Below are 21,233 nucleotides of genomic sequence, written 5' to 3'. Positions count from 1 at the left end.
AAAGATTACTGGCACTATTATGTATGCTTCTTTATAAACTTAAATTTCTTCTCTTTTCTTAAATGCAACCAAATAGGATATAAAGAGTGAATTTCTCCAAAGATTTAATCACCCCATCTAGTCTATTATTTAAAAAGACTACAAAATAACTTGGTGAGAAAAAGAAAGGCAGAATAACAAAGGAAACTTTACCTGACTCTGTAAGATCTCATTTCTTCTTTTTGATAGATTTTACTGAAAAACTTCAGTAACAGAGTCCGAACTGGAAGGAGAAGGCCTCTCTGCTGATACAATGTATAAACTGCCTTAATGAGAGACTCCACAGCCTCTAAAAAAAAGAGAGAAAAAAACTGCATATGATTCAAAAGTGTTTCTTCAACAGCCCCTTAATTCTTCTAAAAAGCACAAAAGTACTTTACTTTGCTCCTATGACAAAGCAGACCTTAGACACAAACTGATGACTACTGTCAAAATCCTACAGTAATAGCCTGACTAATACGAAAGTCAAACCAACCAGAGACTGCAGTGTAAATTTTCCTAAGAGACAACAAACCTAGGCAGGGATGACAAAAACCAGACTAGAAAGGTGGATAAGCTGGAAACCAAACAGGAAAGCTCTGTTTCTGAATGAAAAGAGTTGGTAAGTCACACTAAAAACTGACTTAATGCAACATAACTTCAAGCTACAAGAAAGGTAAAAAGATAAACAGGATTCATCAATTTCTAGTCAAATTACATCAGAAGAGGGTACTTCATCATTAGGCTCACTGTCATTTCATCTTAATAACACCTACCTCCTTTCACTCCAACTCTGTAATCTAGTAGAAATCCTACCAATTAGCTTCAGAGTGGACCTACCCACTGAGAAAGGGATGCTCTGAGCCATAAAAGATTTCAGTGTTCAAGTAGATATTCCTTTATAATTATGCTAGCTACCTTTCATGGCTTGAATGTAAATAACTTGACTACGTGAAATGTTTGAAAGTCATCAACTCAAAGCTAGACTCTAAATAGCATGCTTAAGAGCTCCTCTTAAATAAGGACAAAGCAGTAACACCTACCTCTGTTTGGTTGTATCTGCATTAACCTCCACGAGACCCCAAGCAATCTGTTCAGCTGCTTACTATTTAGCCTAAAGCCATCTTCAAGGGTCTCTGTTACAAATTTCCTTATCATTTCTATCCAATTGGAATCCTTCTGCAAAGTTGAGGCATTTGCCAGGGAGACCATGATATCAGACAGTGTTAAATTCAGTAAGAGATGATCTACATTATTGGAGAGAATCGTGCAATGCTTGATGCTAAAAACAAACAAAGACACACACATCTCTAAGTGTTATATCTACCATGCCTGCTTCACTTAGAATACTTAAAATAATCTGTCAGTGGGTCAAAAAATATTCCTCCTAGGATAAACTGCCAAGAAGGTGGGAATATAGAGCCACTGTTTTGTAAATAAACCATTCATTATGAAATGAGGCTTGTTAAGGCATAAAGAATGCATATTGTTCAGTTCATTACCCAAGTTGCTATTCACACAAAAAGTACAGGCTCTTGTAACACTGCCTGGTAATCCTAGATGTAACTTGGAGGTAAGAAGACTTGAAAACCTCAACACACTTGGAAGATTTTCTTTAAGCAGATACTTATATTAGGATGGAGGTCACAGTAGACCTTGATTTTGCTTCTAACTCAGTTTGACTTAACAGAATCACTAATTTCTCCCCGCCACAATTTCCTTATGTGTGAAACAGGAGACTGGTCCAGATAAGCACTATTCTGAAACAACTTAATTTTATGACTCACATATTAAAATCACTTTTTTCTAGCCAAATAAAACACATTTCTTTCAAAGCTTCAAAGAAATTTCAAAAAAAAAAAAAACTTCAAATAGAATACCTTAACAAAAACAAAATTTGCAACTTAGGATATAAATACTTATTTCAGGCTACAATGTATTCAACAGCAGAGTCTATTTATTTTCATGTTCAGAAACATGTACAGTTGATTTAAATTTTTAAAAACCTCAAACTAACTTATTTTAAAAGAAAAAGTTAATCCTGGATTAGGCATGCAAGGACATAGTAGTAAGGAACCACAAATACATGGGAAGGAAAATTTTAAAAATCTGGTGCTATCAGGGGATCAAATGTAGGGCTAGGAATGACAAATGAGCCTAAGAAAGTAAAATGGGACCAGATAACAAAGAGTTGAAGGCTAAGGACACTAAAATCAACTCTGCAGGCACAGGAGTAACATGGTTGAAAAGTTGTTTCAGATGGATAATTCTGCGGATGGAAAAGAAAAAATCAGAGTTACAAGACTCTAAACAAAGAAGCAGTTGTATGTCTATTTGAGCAATACAGGCAAGACATGACAAGTGCAAGAACCAATGTTGGTACAACTGGGAGAAAGGGGGACATTTAGGAAGAATAAAAATTAGCTGGATTTGAAGTCTGGTTAAATGTATACATGTATGTGAGTTTTGGGATGATGAGGATTGGAAGAATCGAGGGTTCTAGCACTGCTGACTGGTAAATGGAGATGAAGTAGCAGAGAGGAGCAAATATACAGTAAATAAATTCTACTTTTAACATGTTGAGCTTAAAGTGTCTCTGGTATAAATCCAGGCAGAGATGGCCATCAAACAACTCAATGTATAAGTCTGACACTGGAGGGAGGAGTCTGAGCTATTTAAATAGAAATTACCCACGTGACCACTCCTAACTACAAAAAAAGTTAGGAAATCTAGTTTTTATTTTGTGTAGTCATATGTCCAGCTAATAACTGGAAATTCCATCACTAAGAAAGGGGAGAATGAATGAAAGCTGAGACAGACCACTAGCAATCTATACCACAAATCCAAAATTACCAGTAGGTTCTTTGCCAAACTGCTCAGCACCCAAAACCAAGGCATATTTTACACTGACTAGACCACACAAAAACTCAATTGCAACATTTCTTCAACAAAGGTAGAGAGCTTTCCAAGATATACCTAAGTTTACCTCAAGCAACATAATCTATTACTGTCTGGAAGGTCTTAGTCGACACTGCAAACTTGGGAGAATTCATCCTGCTCCTCCAATAATTTATACAAAATTTTAAAGTCTAAATAAACCGACCACCAATTCTATAAGGGAGGCAGGCCACTGGGGAAACTCTCATTTTCAATGACACAGCAGGTAATTAGAACTAATCCCCTTCCTGAAAATAACTTTAAAAGCTGGATGAAATAGCTTTTAACAACTCAAAAGCATTCAAGAGCTAACAAGATAATGAACATTTACTGGGTCCCCAAATCTAAAATAAAGCAAGACCTGAAGGCAACTGCCAATTTCAAAGAAAAGGCTGGAAAAATGAAGTAACCTTTTAGAGGCCTCACAGGGAAAAGTCTTAAACAAAGCCCAGGGCCTGCCAAACATGGGGACTTTGGTATATTATCCCTACTTCAAGCTGGACCCTTAAGGGCCTCCCTTCCAGGGTAAAGGTGAACTGGAAGTAAAAACAGCTCTTACATAAAACTTAATCCCAGTTTTGCATCATCTCAGCAGCCAAAGTAACAATTTTTCCCAACTAGATCTATAGAGTCAACGCAATTCCAATCAAAATCCCAGCAAGTTATTTTGTAGTTATCGACAAATTGATTCTAAAGTTTATACAGAAAGACAAAAACCTAGACTACCCAAAACTGAAGCAGAACAAAGTTGGAGGACTCATACTACTCAATTTCAAGACTTACAACTACAGTAATCAAGACAGCATAGTATTGGTGAAAGAACAGACAAACACAGGTTAATGGAACAGCTCTAAAATAGGCCTACAAAGTACAGTCAACTGATGATCTTAGACAAAGGAGCAGAAGCAACCCAACGGAGAAAGGATAGTCTTTTCAACAAAAGATGCTGGAATAACTGCACAGAAAGTCTAAAACTGAAAAATAAAAACAGAAAACAAATTCAACAAATATATGTTTGAATACAACTGAACAAAACTAAAAAATTAAAACCTGGAAGATATGAGATAAAGACAAGAGAAATAGGTAGAAAATTCAGTAAGCAGGTCTAACATACATTCAATTAGAGTCTTTAAAGGAAAGGAGAAAAATGGCACTACAGCAATTTCTCACCTGTGGTCTATTAAATGTGCAATAGCATCATGCTTTAAAAAAAATGTACATACCTTAATTAAAAAATACTTTATTGGTAAAAAATGCTAACCACCATCTGAGCCTTCAGTGAGCCACAGTAGTAACATCAAAGATCACTGATGACAGATCACTATAACAAATATAATAATAATGAAAAAGTTTGAAATATTCCAAGAATTACCAAAATGTGACAGAGAGACATGAATGAAGTGAGCAAATGCTGTTAGAAAAATGACGCCAACAGACTTGCTCAATGCAGGGTTGCCGCAAACCTTCAATTTATAAAAAATTATGCACTATCTGCCAAGGGCAAAGAAGCAAAACAAAATAAAATGAGGTATGCTTGTACAATACATTCAACAAATTTCTTTTTACTAAGTAACCTTCTATACTGTCCCAGATGATCTTTTCTTTTAGCCTTAACAAACATTTCTGTTCAATTACAGGAAGCCCAGATTTCTTCTATAGATGAAACTGCAAGTCAATTTCCTTTTGATTTCGGCTTAAGTACAGTTAACCCTTGAACAACATGGATCTGAACTGCGTGGGACCACCTATACACAGATTTTTTTTCAATAAATACGAACTACAGTACTACACAATCCCCAGTTGGTTGAATATGAGGATGTGGAACCAAGGATATGAAGGGCTGTAAAGTTCTATGTGGATTTTCCACTGCACAGAGGGTCAGCACCCCAACCCCAGAGCTGTTCAAGGGTCGACTGTGCTCAATTCCTACTGCACTGTCTTTCTCTGGGGCTTATTCTATCCTCAGGTTCCCACAAAGAATCTACTTGTTAGTACATTTTTCTAAAATGTAATCATTCACATACTGTCTGAACTATTATTTACCCGCTGTTTCTTTAATATAGCTCACTTTTTAAAAACAAGTATTTCTAAAAGAAACTTTCTATCACTACCATAAAGAGAAAATCAGCCTCTCCCAATACACTTTGCAATAGATTCCGAACCACCCAGCCACCATTTAGTTAATCTCAACTTGCTAAATCAATCAAAGCTCTCCAATCCCTCTGAAAAAATAATTTTCCCAGCACACTGGAAAATCTTCCCAACTATTAGGCTACTCTAGTCAGCAGTGAACTTTTCCCTCTCACAAGCTGATTCGTAAGCCAAAGGCAAGACTTAGCTGTTATCTGTTCCCAGCACATATTAGAATTACCTCATTAGAATAATCACCGTATAAACTAATAAAGGATGAGTACAAGAAGAAAGCTTTCTTAAAGACCACTCAACTACACTGAATTTTTAAAATGTCCCTATTTTCAGTAATGCCAAAGTTATAACCTTTGATACACACAAAAAAATTGAAAGCAGGGATTGGAACAGCTATTTGGAGACCAATATTCATAGCAGCATAATTCAAAATAGCCAAAAGGTAGAGACCACCCAAATGTCCATTGACAGATGAATAGATAAAATATGATATATACATACAATGGAAGATTTAGCCTTAAAAAGTAATGAAAATGTGGAAGCAACCAAGAGGTTCTTCAGTAGGTGAATGGATAAACACATCCATATAATGGAATATTATTTAGCACTAAAAAGAAATGAGCTATCAAACCATGAAAAAAACATGGGGGAAGGTAGGATGAATAGGCAAAGCACAGAGGATTTTTAGGACAGTGAAAATATCATGTATGATACTATAATGGCGGGTACGTGTCATTACACATTTGTCAAAACTCACAGCATGTACAACACCAAGAGTGAACCCTAACATAAACTATGGACTTTAAGTGTTAATGATGCGTCAACTTAGGTTCATAGATTACAACACATATGTAACTGTGGGGTGGGACGCCAACAACGAGGGAGGCTATGCATCTGTGGGGGCAGGAGTACAGCATATGAGAACTTTATTCTTTCTGTTCAATTTTACTATGAATCTAAAACTGCTCTAAAAAATAAACTCCACTTCAAAAAAAAAAAAAAAAAGGAATGAAATGCTAGTAGTGCTACAACATGAATAAACCTTGAGATATCATGGTAAGAGAAATTAAGCCAGACACAAAACAATATTGTATGATTCTACTGACAAGAGGCACCTAAAAAAGTCAAATTAATAGAAGCAAAAAAGTAGAAGAGTGGTTCCCAGGAGCTGGGGGAAGGGGAGCATGGGGAGTTACTGCTTAACATGTACTGAGTTTCAGTTTGGGAACATGAAAAAGTTCTAGAGATGGATGGTGGTGATGGTTGCACAACAATGGGAATGTATTTAATGCCACTCAACTATACAATTAAAAATGGTTAAAATGCTAAATTTTACGTTATATATATTTTACCACAATAATAATAAACAACATCCTTTGTAACTCTGCATTTCAACCTAAGATTTAAAAAATTTAGACATCAGGTCAAATATTAACTGGGAGTACATGAGTAAGTATGAAGACCACTGGCCTAGACCATTGTTGGCTCCCCTAACTTTAACCCGTGTTGCCCTCCACAGGCTATCTGCTAAATATTCAACGCACTTCCTTATGGAAGTATTTTGGCCAACTCAATACAATAGCAGCCTGTGGTCCCTAAAAACAAATCACTGGGGAAATTTACAAAGAATAAATTATACTGCCAATTCACTTTTGTTAAAAATTCCACAATTTCACCACCTCGGCCTCTTCATACCCTTTTTTTCACCTTTTGTATCTTGGCACAAACCACTTCATCAGGGCAGCATTCCCTAGGACTCTACTCCCCCCATGAAAGAGCAGGACCAGCTTCTTATCATATACTCTTACATTACCCTACATTCTTTTTCACTGATCTTATCACAGTTGGTCACTGAAAAGAATCATAGAAATAAAGTCTCCCTTACTAGACTGTACTCCATGAGAACTGGCTTACCTATCTCCTTTTCCACTAAATGCTCAGCACCTGATATAGTAACTGCCTTAAACATATTAAGTGTCCAGTAAAGTGAATAATGACAGTATACCCATATACTCTTGAATAATTTACTTACATTTAATGGTCTACCAAATTCCAAACATCTTAACCATTATTTAATCTCATTTTGATGAAAATTATATCTGAAACCTCTTACTGGACAAAATATACATACATACAATTCTATTCACGAGTTCAAGGATATTCTGAAGCTTATCCACACACCTGATTAAAAACTTTTGCTTTAGTAAGAAAATTGTATCTGGAAGAAACAAACCCTAACAACCTACTTGCTCAAGAAAGTATCTCCCTATTTGATTCTCTGTCCCCTCCAACTCCAGAAACTCTAAATTAATATTCCTAAAACATGGTTTTGATCCAACCAATAGTCTTCAATGCCAAAAGGATCAAGGATGAAAGATAAACGAAGTTCAGAGACAAGAAATGACTTTCAGCATCAAGGCTAGTCAACAGCAGAAACCAGATTTGACCCAGATCGGTCCCATGTTCTCCATTACCTAACCCTACAGCTTTCTCATATGCTATCTCCTCCAGTTAGTGTAATCTATCATCCCTTGCTTCACTTCTGCCTGCTAAAATCATATCCATGCTCAAATACTACCCTCTAACACAGCTTTGTCTGTTTATCCTAACAAGGATGTCTCTTCCTATGAATTCCTACAGCACTTCTTAATTGTAAAGTCCTAATGACACTTACATACGCCTTGTGTTAAATATGTAAATTCACTTTTTCTCCTGCAAGTTATTGAGCTATTGTTTCTCAGCTTCAAAACCACCCTTCTACACTCTGCTTTGTGATCCTGGAACTGAGCCACATTTTTTCCTTTACAGCTGGCTTCTTGTTAGGCTCTGCCAATAAGGGAGTACTAGAGACTGGAAAGCTATAAGAGGAAAATGGGACACTTTCCTTTCTGTTTGCTTCCTAGTCCTACTTTTGCTTCCCTTTGCCACCAGTGCAACCCAACAACTCTTCTAGAAGCCAGCAGCAGTTCATTCTAGTAGTCACAGTTGGTTCCACTTTGTGGTTTTTCTGACACAGAACCAGCATCATCATGCCCCTAGAAACACCAGCACCAGCCAGCCAGAACCCCTGTTGCCAAATCCTGGACCCCTGCCCCACAGGGCCCCTCTTGTGCTCTCAAAGACATTAGCACCAGCTGAGCACCAACCCCCTTCCTAGAGGTCTGAGCTTTGGCTCCAGACAGACTTTCCTCCAAACTTCTTCCCCTCTTCTCTTTGTTCTCCCAATCTAGAGGCAGTAGCCGCTTCCTGTAGGTGCTACCTCCACAATACCTTACTGTTCCCTTTTGTCTTTCCACTTCTTTAATACCTAGTTAAAAACTGTTTGTATTAAATTCTCTGTTAAAATCACTGGTGTGATTTCCATCTCCTGACTAGACCATGACACATACTTTTATCAATTTTAAGACTTTGTACCGATTTTAGCAATTTATGAAATCACTTAAGAGAACAAGGAGTATACCTTAAGACATCTGATTATGTCATAATACTTTGCAACCAAAATAATTATTTAGTGAATGAATGAAAAGTTCATCTGCCTACAATAGACTTACCACTAGACTTATCACTTCTGAGCATATCCTCTGAACTCTGCTCCATGAGCCTGATTCTCCACATAGTTTCTTTCTTTTGATAAATTTAAGAACCTTCTGACAGACTTCAAGATCCCTTCAAGTGTTTGCTCATGGTGGGGAACTGCACCTTTCGTGTTCTAGCTTGTTATCTGTTTGTCAATTTTTTTTTTTTTTAAGAAACCTGTAGACTATTTTTTTTTAATTTCTTTATCTTATTTATTTTTGGCTGTGTTGGCTCTTCGTTGCTGTGCGCAGGCTTTCTCTAGATGCAGTGAGCGGGAGCTACTCTTCGTTGCGGTGTGAGGGCTTTTTTATTACGGTGGCTTCTCTTGTTGCGGAGCATGGGCTCTAGGTGCGCGGGCTTCAGCAGTTGCGGCACACAGGTTCTAGAGCGCAGGCTCAGCAGTTGTGGCGCACGGGCTCAGCTGCTCCGCGGCATGTGGGATCTTCCCGGACCAGGGCTCAAACCCGTGTCCCCTGCATGGGCAGGCGGATTCTTAACCACTGCGCCACCAGGGAAGCCCTGCTTGTCAAATTTTACTAGACAATTTGTTTTTACATTTATCTGCTCTCACTTGAGGTAAACATTTTAAATAACTTCCGGCTTACATTTTTTTTTAAACTCCATCTTCTAATCCATAAATTTATTTTAGAAAAGAGAACTGTTTTTCTCCAATTATCCCTCTTTCTTCAGGATACTGATATTAGTTTCATTACCAGTTTCCTCATGTACAAATGAACTAATGACCTTTAAGATACTCTCTCACCTAAAAATTCAATAATTACATAGTACCTCTCACAAATAAATCACCCACCTCGGCAAATTTTATTAAATTCATATCTACATAATTTGATACCTGACATTCATTTAGCACAAAACATTCACTTTAAAGATTAAAAAAATAAAAATGAAAGTAAGTAAAATTGGAAGTCCCAGGGCTTAAAGTGACTTGCTCAAGATCAGCCATACTACTGCTTTTATCTCTATTTGACAAAATCTAGACAAAATCACCTCACAGCATAGAAAGTTCCAGTTTAAGGCTAATTATTTTCTGATAATTTTAGGTTAACCAGTGGAAAAGAATGGCAGTACCTTTTGTTTATCTCTTTCCTTCTGTGCTTGGTTATTTCTTTTAAGGCATATGGAAAATTACTCATGAAATGGTGTTTGAAATCAGTAAGATAATTCTTTCGAAGCCATGACTCCTAGTAAAATAAGCAAAGATCAGAAAATCTATAAGAAACAATAACTTAAAATGACAAATAAGACTTTAAGCAGAAATCTAACAACTTGTCAATATTCAACTATAAATTTACCATTACAATACACCTTCTGCTAATGATACAATATGTAAATAAATCTTAAAGTCAGAATTAACTGTTAGGCCATCCAATTTTCATCTTTTTGGTGCTTTTATTTAATTATTTTTACTTGCATTTTATCTGTTTAAAAAGGAGAAAAAAGGGAGGAAGTAAATAAGAGTTAAGAAAATTCTGAATCTGAACTAATATTTACAAAATATACAAGAAAGTCTTCAACCTAGTGTTCCACTTAACTGTAACTCCATTCCCTAGCAATTCTATTGCCCATTAAAGGTATTTAACACTTTCACAAAGCAATGCACTTCTCTAAAATTGCTCAGCAGTATTCGTCAATGTATCATTTTCTCCTACTTGAAACGCTGTCTTAATTTCAGATTACAACACTCTTATTTCCTGCTATCCACAGAACCAATCATTCCATTTTGCCAGGGACTGAGGGGCTGCTTGGCTTGTGGGACTTGAGGTGCTAAAATAGCTAGTCACCCTACATCTCCTTAGTTACCTCCACTGGATTCTTCTCTTCTCCCCAACCTAAAAATGTGTACTTGACAACTTTTCTTAGACTTCTAACAGGCATCTTAAGTTTAAAATGAATAAACTGAACTCTCCTCACAGGTAGTCACACTGTCATTGGAAGCGTAACACAGGGATCACCCTTGCTCCTCTTTTCTTCACTATGCACACCATCTGTCCTGTTGGCTTTGTCAGAATCCAGCTGTTTCTCATCACTTCAACCACTAGCTACCATTCTACTCCAAGCCACCATTACCTCTTACCTAGATTACTGTAACAGCCTCCCAATGGTCTCCTTGCTTTTCGTCTTGCTCCCCCTAAACACAATAATCTACATAGCAGCCAGGGTGATCTTGTTAAAACATAAATCACACTTCAAAATAATACAGGAAAGGATAAAGGAAATAGGTGTGTATGTAGGGCAGGACTAGTCATCCATGGGATCAATGGTCTGAGTTTGGCCTCCAGTTTTGCTAGAGCTGGATAGTGAGTACGTGGGAGTTCATTAGTGTTTTATTTGTAAATCTGACATATTAAATTAAATAAACATAATTTAGATCATGCCACTCCTCTGCTCAAACCCTCCAATGTCTTTTCACCGCACTCAGGTTAAAATCCAAACTCTTTACCACAGGGTACCATATGATCTGGCTACTGTCACTTTTTCTCCCTCATCATCTACCATTTTCCTAGTACCTCACTTGCACAGGACTTCCTGCCATTCCTCAAATATGTCAAATTTGTTCTCACTTCAGGAATTTTCACTTGCTGTTCCCTGTGCCTAGAAAGTCCTTCCCACAGGTCTTCACAAGACTTGGTCCTTCACTTCATTCAGTGACATTTAAATATCAAGAAAGCATTTCCTGACCTATTTAAAATAGCTCCCCCCCACTGTTCCATCATATGTTCTCCCTTTACCCCACTTGCATCTTTATTCCTAATAACGACATCACCTATTTGTTTACCATCCATCAACCCTACCAAGAGCTAAGTACTCACCTTGTCAGTCATGTTCATCTCTGTATTCCCAGAGCCTAGAACAGAACCTGGCACACTGCAGAGCAGTGCTATTCAAAAGACCTTTCTGCAATGATGGAGTTGTTCTGTATCTATGCTGTCCAGTACAGTAGCCACTGCCACCTGAAGCTACTGAGCACCTGAAATGTGGCTAGTGTTTACTGAGGAACTGAATTTTAATTAAAGACCCACATTTATACATGCTCAATAAATCTTTGACACATGATTACATCTAACTTTTCTTCACAAATTCTAATCTTCATGGTAAAAAGACAACAATAATGAAACATTTGGACAAAAAGTAGCAAGCATTAAAACACAAAGCTAAGACACAACAAAATTTCTACAGTGTAAAATTATAATACTAACCTGAAGCTATTAATACAGGGCTCCAAAAACCAAAGTTAATTAAAAAGTTAATGTTAAATTGTATTTCATTTTTAAAACTAGCTATATATTAAGGATACACACAGTATATCAGAAATAAGCAACCTCAGTAAGGATCTGAGTACTCAACCACTGCAAATAAGATTTAATGTAACTTGAGATTTCTTTTCAAAGCAAAGATGAAAGATTTCAAATTCCTAAAAAGGTTTAAAAGAATACTACTTGGATAAAAATGAAATTTCTCAACTTTGCAGCAAAATACGAACACACTACATGCATTTAGCAAAACCTAAAAGTAAGTGGTCAGTGACCCTAAGGTTGCACCTAATACAGACGCCAATTTATCAATAGAAAACCTACACATTTTCTGAGAGAAAAGAGCTACAATTCAGCCTGTGCTACATAATTAGAATTTAAGACCAAGGAATGCCATTTCATTCCTCCTAAAGTTTGAGCTGTTACAGGTCACCCAATACCTTAACTACTAAGCTATAACTGAAGGTGAATGAGAGAGAGGAACTAACAGTGGGAATGGTAAAAAAAATAAACTAACGTGCATTTTAATGTCACCTGATATAACATACATTCTAAGATAATAGATCTTACCTTATCTAGTTATTATAGTTCGAAATAACAAATTTGCCAGGGTAAATTAGCGAATTCTACCAGTGGATGCTTTTAAATACTATTCCTATTTGAATTAACCACCTCGGTTTATTTCAATTTTATACAGTATCCCAATTCAGTACTCTATATAACCTTCAACAGTCTAGGCAAACCAGTCTTCTGAATTTGGTATCCTATGTTAATGGACTGCTAATAAATATAGTCATGTTATAATACCACAGAATAGCTCTGAATATAGCTACTTTAAATATCCTTAAAATTAAGGCAGTGTTTAGATCCTTTGTCAGTATCATCTGAATGACAGTAGATGATCCAAAACTAGCACAATTAATGATTTTGCATTTAGTCCTACCATCCTAATTACAAATACTATTACTAAAGCAATAATAAACATTAACCAGTGCCCATGAAAAAACAAACACCAAAATGCCTGGAATTTTATTTTTCAGCTTTCCAAAAATGAAAGAAAGCCTAGTACTTAAGATCACACTGAATATCATTACTTTTACTTCTTATCTTAGCCTTTCAGATGAAAATACAGCCATTCAAGACTCCAAATAATATATATATTTTCTAAGAAGCTTCATGAATTATTACTGTAACTAGCCTATGATCACAGATTAATTGCCATAAAGGAGAACAAGCTTCACTTTCATAAAATCATATACAATACCCCTAACCATGATCACTCTGCCAATTTATGCAATAAATCATAAAACAGGTTCAAAATTCTAATCAACAAAATGCCATCCTATCTGAGAAAGCAATTCATAAAACATCCCTACAGAATGATGGGTAATGGGTTAATAGCGATAGAGTAAGCTCTTAAAAGAAACACACACCTTAGTACAATTCTGTAATGCTTTTCAAGATTATGAAATACTATTACAATTTACCCCAGTCTTATTTTATGTGTCTTACTAACTCGTGAGCTTGAATGAAATAAAAAGAACTAAATAAAACTAAAAAACTGCCTTGCCAGTTACGGACGTATGCAGGCAACTTCAAGGATTCAAACCTGCCTTGTCAAGTCCTTGCAGAAACTCTTCTGTAAAACAGATGCTTCAAGCTTCAGGACTGGTCCTGCAGCTACCCTTTTTAAGATTAACCACATTAATCCAGCACCAATTAATCTTAGAGCTTGTTCTTCCTTACTTGCTCCATGCACTATATATTATATTCACTACAACATAACACTTTAAAAAAGCCACCAACACTCAATTCTCCCCAAATAGGAGATAAATTTACTCATCAAGAAATATGTCTTTGCTATCAGCTTTCTAGCAAGAAACTGTCCTATGACTTGGAATTACTTAGGTTAACTTCACTCACACCATACCTACAACTACAGCTTACCTACAGTAAAGGTAACTTTAAGAAATGTTTTCTGATCTTACATCCTTTATCAAGAAAAAACAAAAAAGCATACACTAAGCAAATCTGTGTGTAGCTTCTTCCCTAAAACGTAGTAGTTTAAAAACTTCTCAGGGTTGATTATGAGATCTTCAGTTTGGTCCATTTCTTACCATAAACTTGGTAACATGGCACAAACTGGAAGAGACTACTTAATAAGCCACTTTTTAAATCCTGTAAGAGGTCTCCAGAAACTAGAATGTTCCTACATAATCAATCTGCCATAAACAATACATTATAACACAATTGTGAATTACAGCTAATAAAAACAAATGAAATCAAGCACAGTTATGCATTTCGCTTAAAAATTTAAACATACAGATAATAAACTCGCAAAACTGTTTTAATTTGTAGTTTTGAGCAAATGTAAGAAATAAGTTTACAGTTAAACCCCGGGAATTTTTTGGAAAATGCATAACCAATTAGTAGTAATATGCTGATTTCTAATTTGTCATGATAAAAGGCATTACTCAGAAAATAAAGAACCTATTAGTTCTCACCAATTTATGGGTCTCATCATGCTGTTTAGAGAGTTTCCACAGAAGGGAAATAATGTTAAGAACTTGCTGCATAACCTGCAGAGGTTCTCGTTCTATACCATTTCCAACAGAAGCAGCTAGTTGTGGAGGCACAGCTTCAATCCAACACTCAATTAGCAATGGAATTATTATCTCAATAAATCCTTTCAGGTTTTCAGTAGATGACAGGCCTTCATCCACACTGCCTAGTCCTCCAACCAGGTACCTAACAAGGAAAGGTAAGAATAAAAAAATTTTTTAATTTAATTAAAAAATATTATTCCTTTCTTAATTTAAACCTTAAAATATAAAGTACCAGCAAAATGAAGCACCATGAATTGATAATTACATTGATCAACACTAGGAAGAAAAACAGAATTCTAAGATGACAAAGCCAAAAGACTATAATTTTTTACTTTTCATTAGGCTTTGCTACAAATGAGTAAATTAATATACTTTGAAATGACTCCTCCCATCAGTAAATAAAATCAAATTATGAGTAACTATATGAAACTACAGAAGACAACTGCATGTCTTCCCACCATTAGCCATCAACGGTCAGCAGTTATAATTCAATATAGGAAAACTGAGTGTGGACATAACTGAAATCCTTCTTACCGTAGCCTGAACTGTGAACTGACATTTGGCTGTGAACCCCCATTTTCATAAACCTGGATGTGTTGCTGGTCGTTGGCATGTTCCTTCCAGTTGATAAAAATGGAGTTGCTAGTGGCATGGGGATTTTCTTTTTGTTCCTGAAGTCCTTCACTTTCTCTCACCCTACTGGATCCATCTGCCAAGGCCTGAAGGAATTTACTGAGTCTCACTAAGACTTTCAGCCTCCACTGCTGAGAAGTGAGTCTCCGATTAGGATTTACAGAAAGTATCCAGGACTGGGATCTGTCTCTATTTACCAGTCCTTTGGACAGCTGCTGATGAGAAATAAGTTCTACAAAATTCTTAAGCAATATACTGCTACGGCCAGTAATTAGAGCTGGGTACTGTTCCAGCAGAATGTCCAAAACTTTTAAAGAGTCCTCCTGAATTCCTTCAGTAATGTGAGTCATGGCACTAGAGAGATGGGCACTTACCAAAGGAAAAAATGGAGAAATTTGTTCAGCTCGTATTTTGGGGGCCAGGAATTGAAGAAGTTGAACTGCTGCTAATCGTACATTAGCATCTTTATCTGTAAACACAGCAGTCACTTCACTTAATATGTTTGAAAGGTGTGCATCAATTATAAATGGGTATTGAGACAAAAGGTCTTTAAGTCCAAGAAGAGCACTTTGTTTAACCCCAGCATTGTAGTGATGCATCTGTGACAGCAAATCCTATAAATAAAAATAAAAACACAAGCTTTAGGTATATACATATACATACACATTATATCATTTTCAAATAAGCATGCTAACTAAAACTATGCTAATAAACCGACACTCCAGTGGGGGTGGGGGGTTGGAGACTGCTTTGGTAAGTATTTCAAAATGTTACTTTTAGAAAAATGAAGCTTTTGTTAAGATCAGAAAGTTTTATCTTTAGCATAGCTTTAGCTTAATAAAAGCATAATAACTTTCAGTCAGAATTTTCTCTTTTTGAAACTACGCAGGATTAGGCACACTATCATTTAAAATGACAGCAATCATCACCACCACTTAAAGACCTACTATGTACCAAATATGTATTTATACCTATATTCTACCTATTTTAAGTGGTCTTTCAGGGTGTCTGTGTATTTTAATCAGAGTACAACAATTGGCAATTTTATTTGTGGAATAATTTATATAATCTGTAAATAAACAATAACTTCAAATACCTTTTGACATTATTTAACCTTCAGAGATTAAAAAGCAAAACTAGAAAATGTATATCTTCACAAAGATTTGTTCACAAATGTTCATAACAGCATTATTCATAAGAGTCAAAAAGTGGGAACAACCAAATGCCCATCAACTGATGAGTGAAAAAATATGACATAGCCCTGCAGTGGAATACTATCTGACAATACAAAGGAATGAAGTACTGTTCTGATACATGCTACAACACAGATGAACCTCAAAAACATGCTAAGTGAAAGACCAGTAATAACAGACCACATTTCGTATGATTCCATTTATATGAATTGTCTAGAATAAGCAAATCTTTACAGATAGATCAGTGTCTGTCTAGTGGGGGGAAGGAATGGAGAATGACTTCTAATAGGTATAAGGTTTCTTTCTGAAGTGACAAAAATGTTCTGAAATTAGATTATTGTGATAGTAGCATAACAATGTAAATACATTAAAAACCACTGAATTGTCCACTCTAAAATGATAAATTTTATTTTGTGTAAATTACATTTCAATAAAGCTGTTAAATTTTTAAGCAAAACCACTGCTCAAATTTCAATTAACTTCACACATTCACTATGAGTCTGGAATAAACTACATACTATAAGGGTTCAAAAATGGATAAGACAGGATCCTATCTTAATGTGCTATAGAAACAGCTAAAAAACTGTCACATCAAAAACTTGATGCATCAAAAAGTTAAATACATAAATTATTTCCAGATGACATATTAAATCATCAAATAAATATAAAAGGGAGAAATCACTTTGACTTTAGCTGAGCAAGTCTTTCTGGAGGAAGTGGGAAAGCTGCAGTGGCAACATCAGATTTGGGTGACAGATAAACTCCAATCTTTAGCCATTAATAAACCCTAAGAGTTAAAACTTTTCACAAAAATATAACATCCTAGATGATTTCAAGGAAAATACTACTTTATCAAAATAATATTTACGATTTACCTTAATGTTAAGTTTTCTGTTGTTTGTTGGAAGTGTTCCATCCTCTTTGAGTTGGTCAGGCAAATGTATAGTCTTCGTTTTAAAGTTTGTAACAGTGGCATTTTCTAACCTGGGCTTCTTTTTACCAACTTTTAGTTTTACTTTTTGAAAATCATCTTGGCGTTTTCTTTTTTTGGTCATTCTTGAGTGCTATGATGAAAGAATTAATTTAAAAACAATCAATAAAGACAAAGATAAATTACCTTTATGAAGTAAAAAAAAAAATCAGTTTAGTCAAGAGATATTTTTGGCCATGGAACCTTTTGTCAAGCAATGTTCTAAACAGGACCTTTGGTTGGGCAATGTGCTAAATAGAAAACTTTTGTATACTTCAATTAATATATATACTTCAATAAAAAAAAAAAGAAAACTTCTGAAAAATTTTTTGTGCCCGTAGGATGAGGGGGAGGCAGCACAGAGTTGCTATAGATACACCTTGCACGTGCGGGGAAGCTCCTGGCCCCCAGAAGCCCCCAAGAAACCCTAGCAAAACAAAGTCTGAAAACCAATGTTATTATTTAATGCAGCCTGTAATAGTTAGGAAAAGTTTCATGAACCTAAGCTGGGTGCTTGAAAATGGGTAAGATTCAGATATGCATCAAGGACAGTTAATGAGCATTTCATGAGCAAGGAAAACAGTATGGATCAGGAGTAGGGATAAGCCTGGTATAGGCAAAAATGAAAGTACCAGCATTGTGAACACCAGGAAAAGTTCAGACTAGATATAAACAGTAAACAAAAAAGCAGGAGAAAAATCAGTATAAAAGCAAATATAGTGTAACAAAGGAATAAGGAACAAAGACCAGCTAGGCCACTATTATAATAAATAACTCAGGTATAACCCTGTCATCTTGCACTTCCCCCTCTTCACCACATTCTTTCAACTTACATCCAAATCATCCCAATTACACACAAAATCTTTGATCTGTGCCTCCTACCCATTCCCAGGCCCCTTCTTAAGTCCTTTATCTCTACCCAAGACTGTTAACAGTTCCCCCACCAGAATCCTTGCCTTGTCTCTAGTGTCTACCCCATGGTCCATTTGGTAGAGAATCACCAGGGGACTCTTTCTAAACACAGATCTGACCAAAGCTCAGAAGCTTTCAGCTGCTCCTTTTACTTGCTTACAGTAAAAACACCTTGGCTTGACGTATTCGGTCCTTCCTAACTTCCTCTCCAGCTTTATTTTTCCACAAACTAACCTCTATCTAAAAAAGAGCCTCCTATACCTGGAATTAGCTCAGCGCTTCTTGAAGCCTTTTCCACACACTACAAAAATAATGAATTCTGCCTTGCACTGTACACCCACTGCAGTAGGTATCTCTGGAATAAATAAAACTTCTCCTGATCTGTCATAATTATCCTATCCCTAGCTATTTTTTTTTAAGTTACAATGCTACACATGGGAGTCCAAAAAATTTGACTAAGATGAAGGTTTGCATTATTGTGAGATTAATAAAATGGCTGGTGCAAGACCAGACAGCTCAAATTCTAGGAATCCAGAAGCCAATCACCTATGACATTATATCCAAATTCACATGATTGCAAGGTTTTACTACATTAGAGCCCCGTGATCTAGGGTTTGGCTACACAGGTTAAGAGCAGATTCAAGACTCAGAGTGACTAGGTTCTTAACCAGACTCTCCCACTTTCTAGCCATCGTTAACCACCGTGCCTCAGTTTTTATCTACAAGACAGGGATAATAATAATGCTTACCTCATACAGTTGTTATGAGGTAGGATGAATGAGGAGCAAATGAGCTCATATCTGTAAAACACTCAGAACTGTGCCTGACACACTTACAGATATGCTATAAGCACAAACATGTATATTTTCTTAGTCTCAGGACCAGTAAATACCAAGCATAATATTAGATGCACAATAGCTTTCAATTCTCACAAGACCATGTGAAGAAGGTGGTACTAAAACCATTTTAAAGACATAGCTCAGAAAGGTTTGTCAGTCCCTTATTAAGGAGTTGAAGAGGGATTCATAAACAAGACTGAACTCTGCAAAACCAACTTTATGTTATATATACTGCAACTCAGGTGAGGATTGGAAAAAAGTGGCAAAATGGCTTGCTTTATTTATCCCAATACTAAATTTTCATCCCACCCACACCTCTAGTTATTCTAGTGTAAAAAATGAGTAAGTAAAAACTAAGGCCCTAATACTCACCTGGTCTCTGTTAATTAAGCAAGCACATTTTGTGAGTTTTCCCTACAATTTTATTACTAGCTAGTACCAGAGACGAAAATATATGGAACAAGACATTCAGAAAAATCGATCAATTAACCCTCCACCCCCCAATTCCCTATGCTATCTTTAGCCACTAACTATCTGATCAGTGTCCAACATACAGTCTACTGTCAAGCTGATGCCATATTACCCACCACTTTGTATTAATCACTCTACCGTTCTCTCTCCGTTAGGAAAAGTGGGCTTATCGCCCCTTCATGACTCTTCAAGCTAGTAAGATTTTCCTGGTACACAGGGAACATTTTTATACTAGGAATTAAAAGTTCTACAGCAACTTATGTTATTTTCGCTTAAAATAAAGATTTTTCGTAGTACAGCAAATCAAACAGTCCGACTAAGCCACTTTTATAGTAGCTGGTATCGAATAAGAAGGTAGGAGGTCCAGCCTCAGAGGCTGAGCTCTCACATCACTAGACCAGGTGCGCCTCAAAAGCTTTAAAACTGAATTTCATAAACTCCAGCTGCAGGCCTTCTAATTTCAACAAAAGGGAGATTCTAGCCTATCAGGATTTCGACCGAACCGAATCCCAGCTAGTTTGTCTGCCACCTCATTACCTTCCCCTGATTTCCAACTTCTTTCCCCTGCCAAAAAAAGAATCAAGAAAGCACACTGTACTCGGCCTTTGGTAATTTCCTCTCCAACCCTTTACGCTCACGAATTCCTCCAAACTCTACCTAAGGGGCCAATTGGAGGCACCAGACTTCCCAAAAAACAAATACCACAGACTGGGGCGACTCGAGAGGACCGATGGACGGAACCGGCTTCATACTGATCGCTTAACCATCCACACCTGGACGGCGAGAGCGCCGATTAGCAGACGGCTGCGCATCCCCACCCCCAGACTTTGGTCCCGCAACCCAGAAGTGAACACCCCGCGGTTTTAAGAAACTATCTTTCCTGCTCCTTCCGGGGACGGTGGTCAGGACCACAGTCGGGGAAGCGGGGTCCAATCAACGTACCCCGGCCTAAAAGTCTCCTAGACCCGAAACCGCGCGAACCCGCCCCGCCCAGTCACTTGAGGCGCTTCAAAAGCCCGCGGGGCGCCCCGCCCCCGCACAGCCCCTCTCCGCTCCGAGGCCCGGCTCTGCAGGGGCGCAGACTGGCCCCAGCCGGCCCTGCCCGCCTGGGCCGCGGACCGGGGGGCGACGGCCCCACGAGCCATTCCGCCTGCCGTCCCGCGCCCCGGAGAGGGCCCGGCCAGACCGGCGGCGGCAGCTCACCTGAGGGCCCGGTCGGGACCGGGACACGGAGGCAGGTGGAGAGAGCGTCCGAGGAGGAGCCCACGGGGCGACGGCGTGCGCCACCGGCCTCAGGCTTTCGGTCCCGGAGCGTGTTTTAAAATCTCCTCGTCTTCACGCGGCGGCGTCTCCTTCCGCCGCCCGGAAATCAGGGCCCCTCCCCCCCCCGCGCCGCGCTCACGTGACCGCGGCCCGCAGCCGCGCGCAGCCGGGGAGGCGGGAGCGGGAGCGGTAGGCCCCGCCCACGGAGGAGGGGGCCGGCGCCGGAAGGCCCCCGCGCTCCGGGAAGCCAAGAGAGGAGAGTGCCCGATCCAAGGACAAAGCTTGGATCTAGGTCCAGACCTGAGCTTCCCGGGCGGCGTGCGTTTCTGGGGGGTGTCGCCCTGGTACAGCTAGTTGGGAGCATGCCTTTTCTCTCCTCGCTAGACCACTGTTATTCA

General features: G+C 37.8%; 1 protein-coding gene across 7 annotated transcripts in view; it reads right to left on the bottom strand.

Annotated features, from left to right (window-relative positions):
- TEX10 (testis expressed 10) overlaps positions 1–20,978 on the bottom strand; it is a 53,894-nt gene extending 32,916 nt beyond the window's left edge. For 2 of the 7 annotated variants that reach the window (XM_082468620.1, XM_082468622.1), the window contains exons 1-7: positions 20,776–20,978; positions 17,256–17,444; positions 15,089–15,801; positions 14,453–14,696; positions 9,766–9,878; positions 1,062–1,300; positions 193–328 (exon numbers count right to left, since the gene is read on the bottom strand). In XM_082468620.1, coding sequence (XP_082324746.1) covers positions 193–328; positions 1,062–1,300; positions 9,766–9,878; positions 14,453–14,696; positions 15,089–15,801; positions 17,256–17,435 — 1,625 coding nt within the window. In that variant the 5' untranslated portion in view covers positions 17,436–17,444; positions 20,776–20,978. Of the gene's footprint in view, positions 1–192; positions 329–1,061; positions 1,301–9,765; positions 9,879–14,452; positions 14,697–15,088; positions 15,802–17,255; positions 17,445–20,775 lie in introns of those variants that run through there. The other 5 variants (XM_082468621.1, XR_014265513.1, XM_082468619.1 and 2 more) reach the window with 5 other exon arrangements.
- Positions 20,979–21,233: the final 255 nt, after the last annotated feature.

This window comes from Balaenoptera physalus, assembly GCF_965194825.1.
Source record: "Balaenoptera physalus genome assembly, chromosome: 7".
Classification (NCBI taxonomy): Eukaryota; Metazoa; Chordata; class Mammalia; order Artiodactyla; family Balaenopteridae; genus Balaenoptera; species Balaenoptera physalus.
Note: the sequence above shows the minus strand (reverse complement) of the source record. Positions and strands in the feature narration are given on the sequence as shown.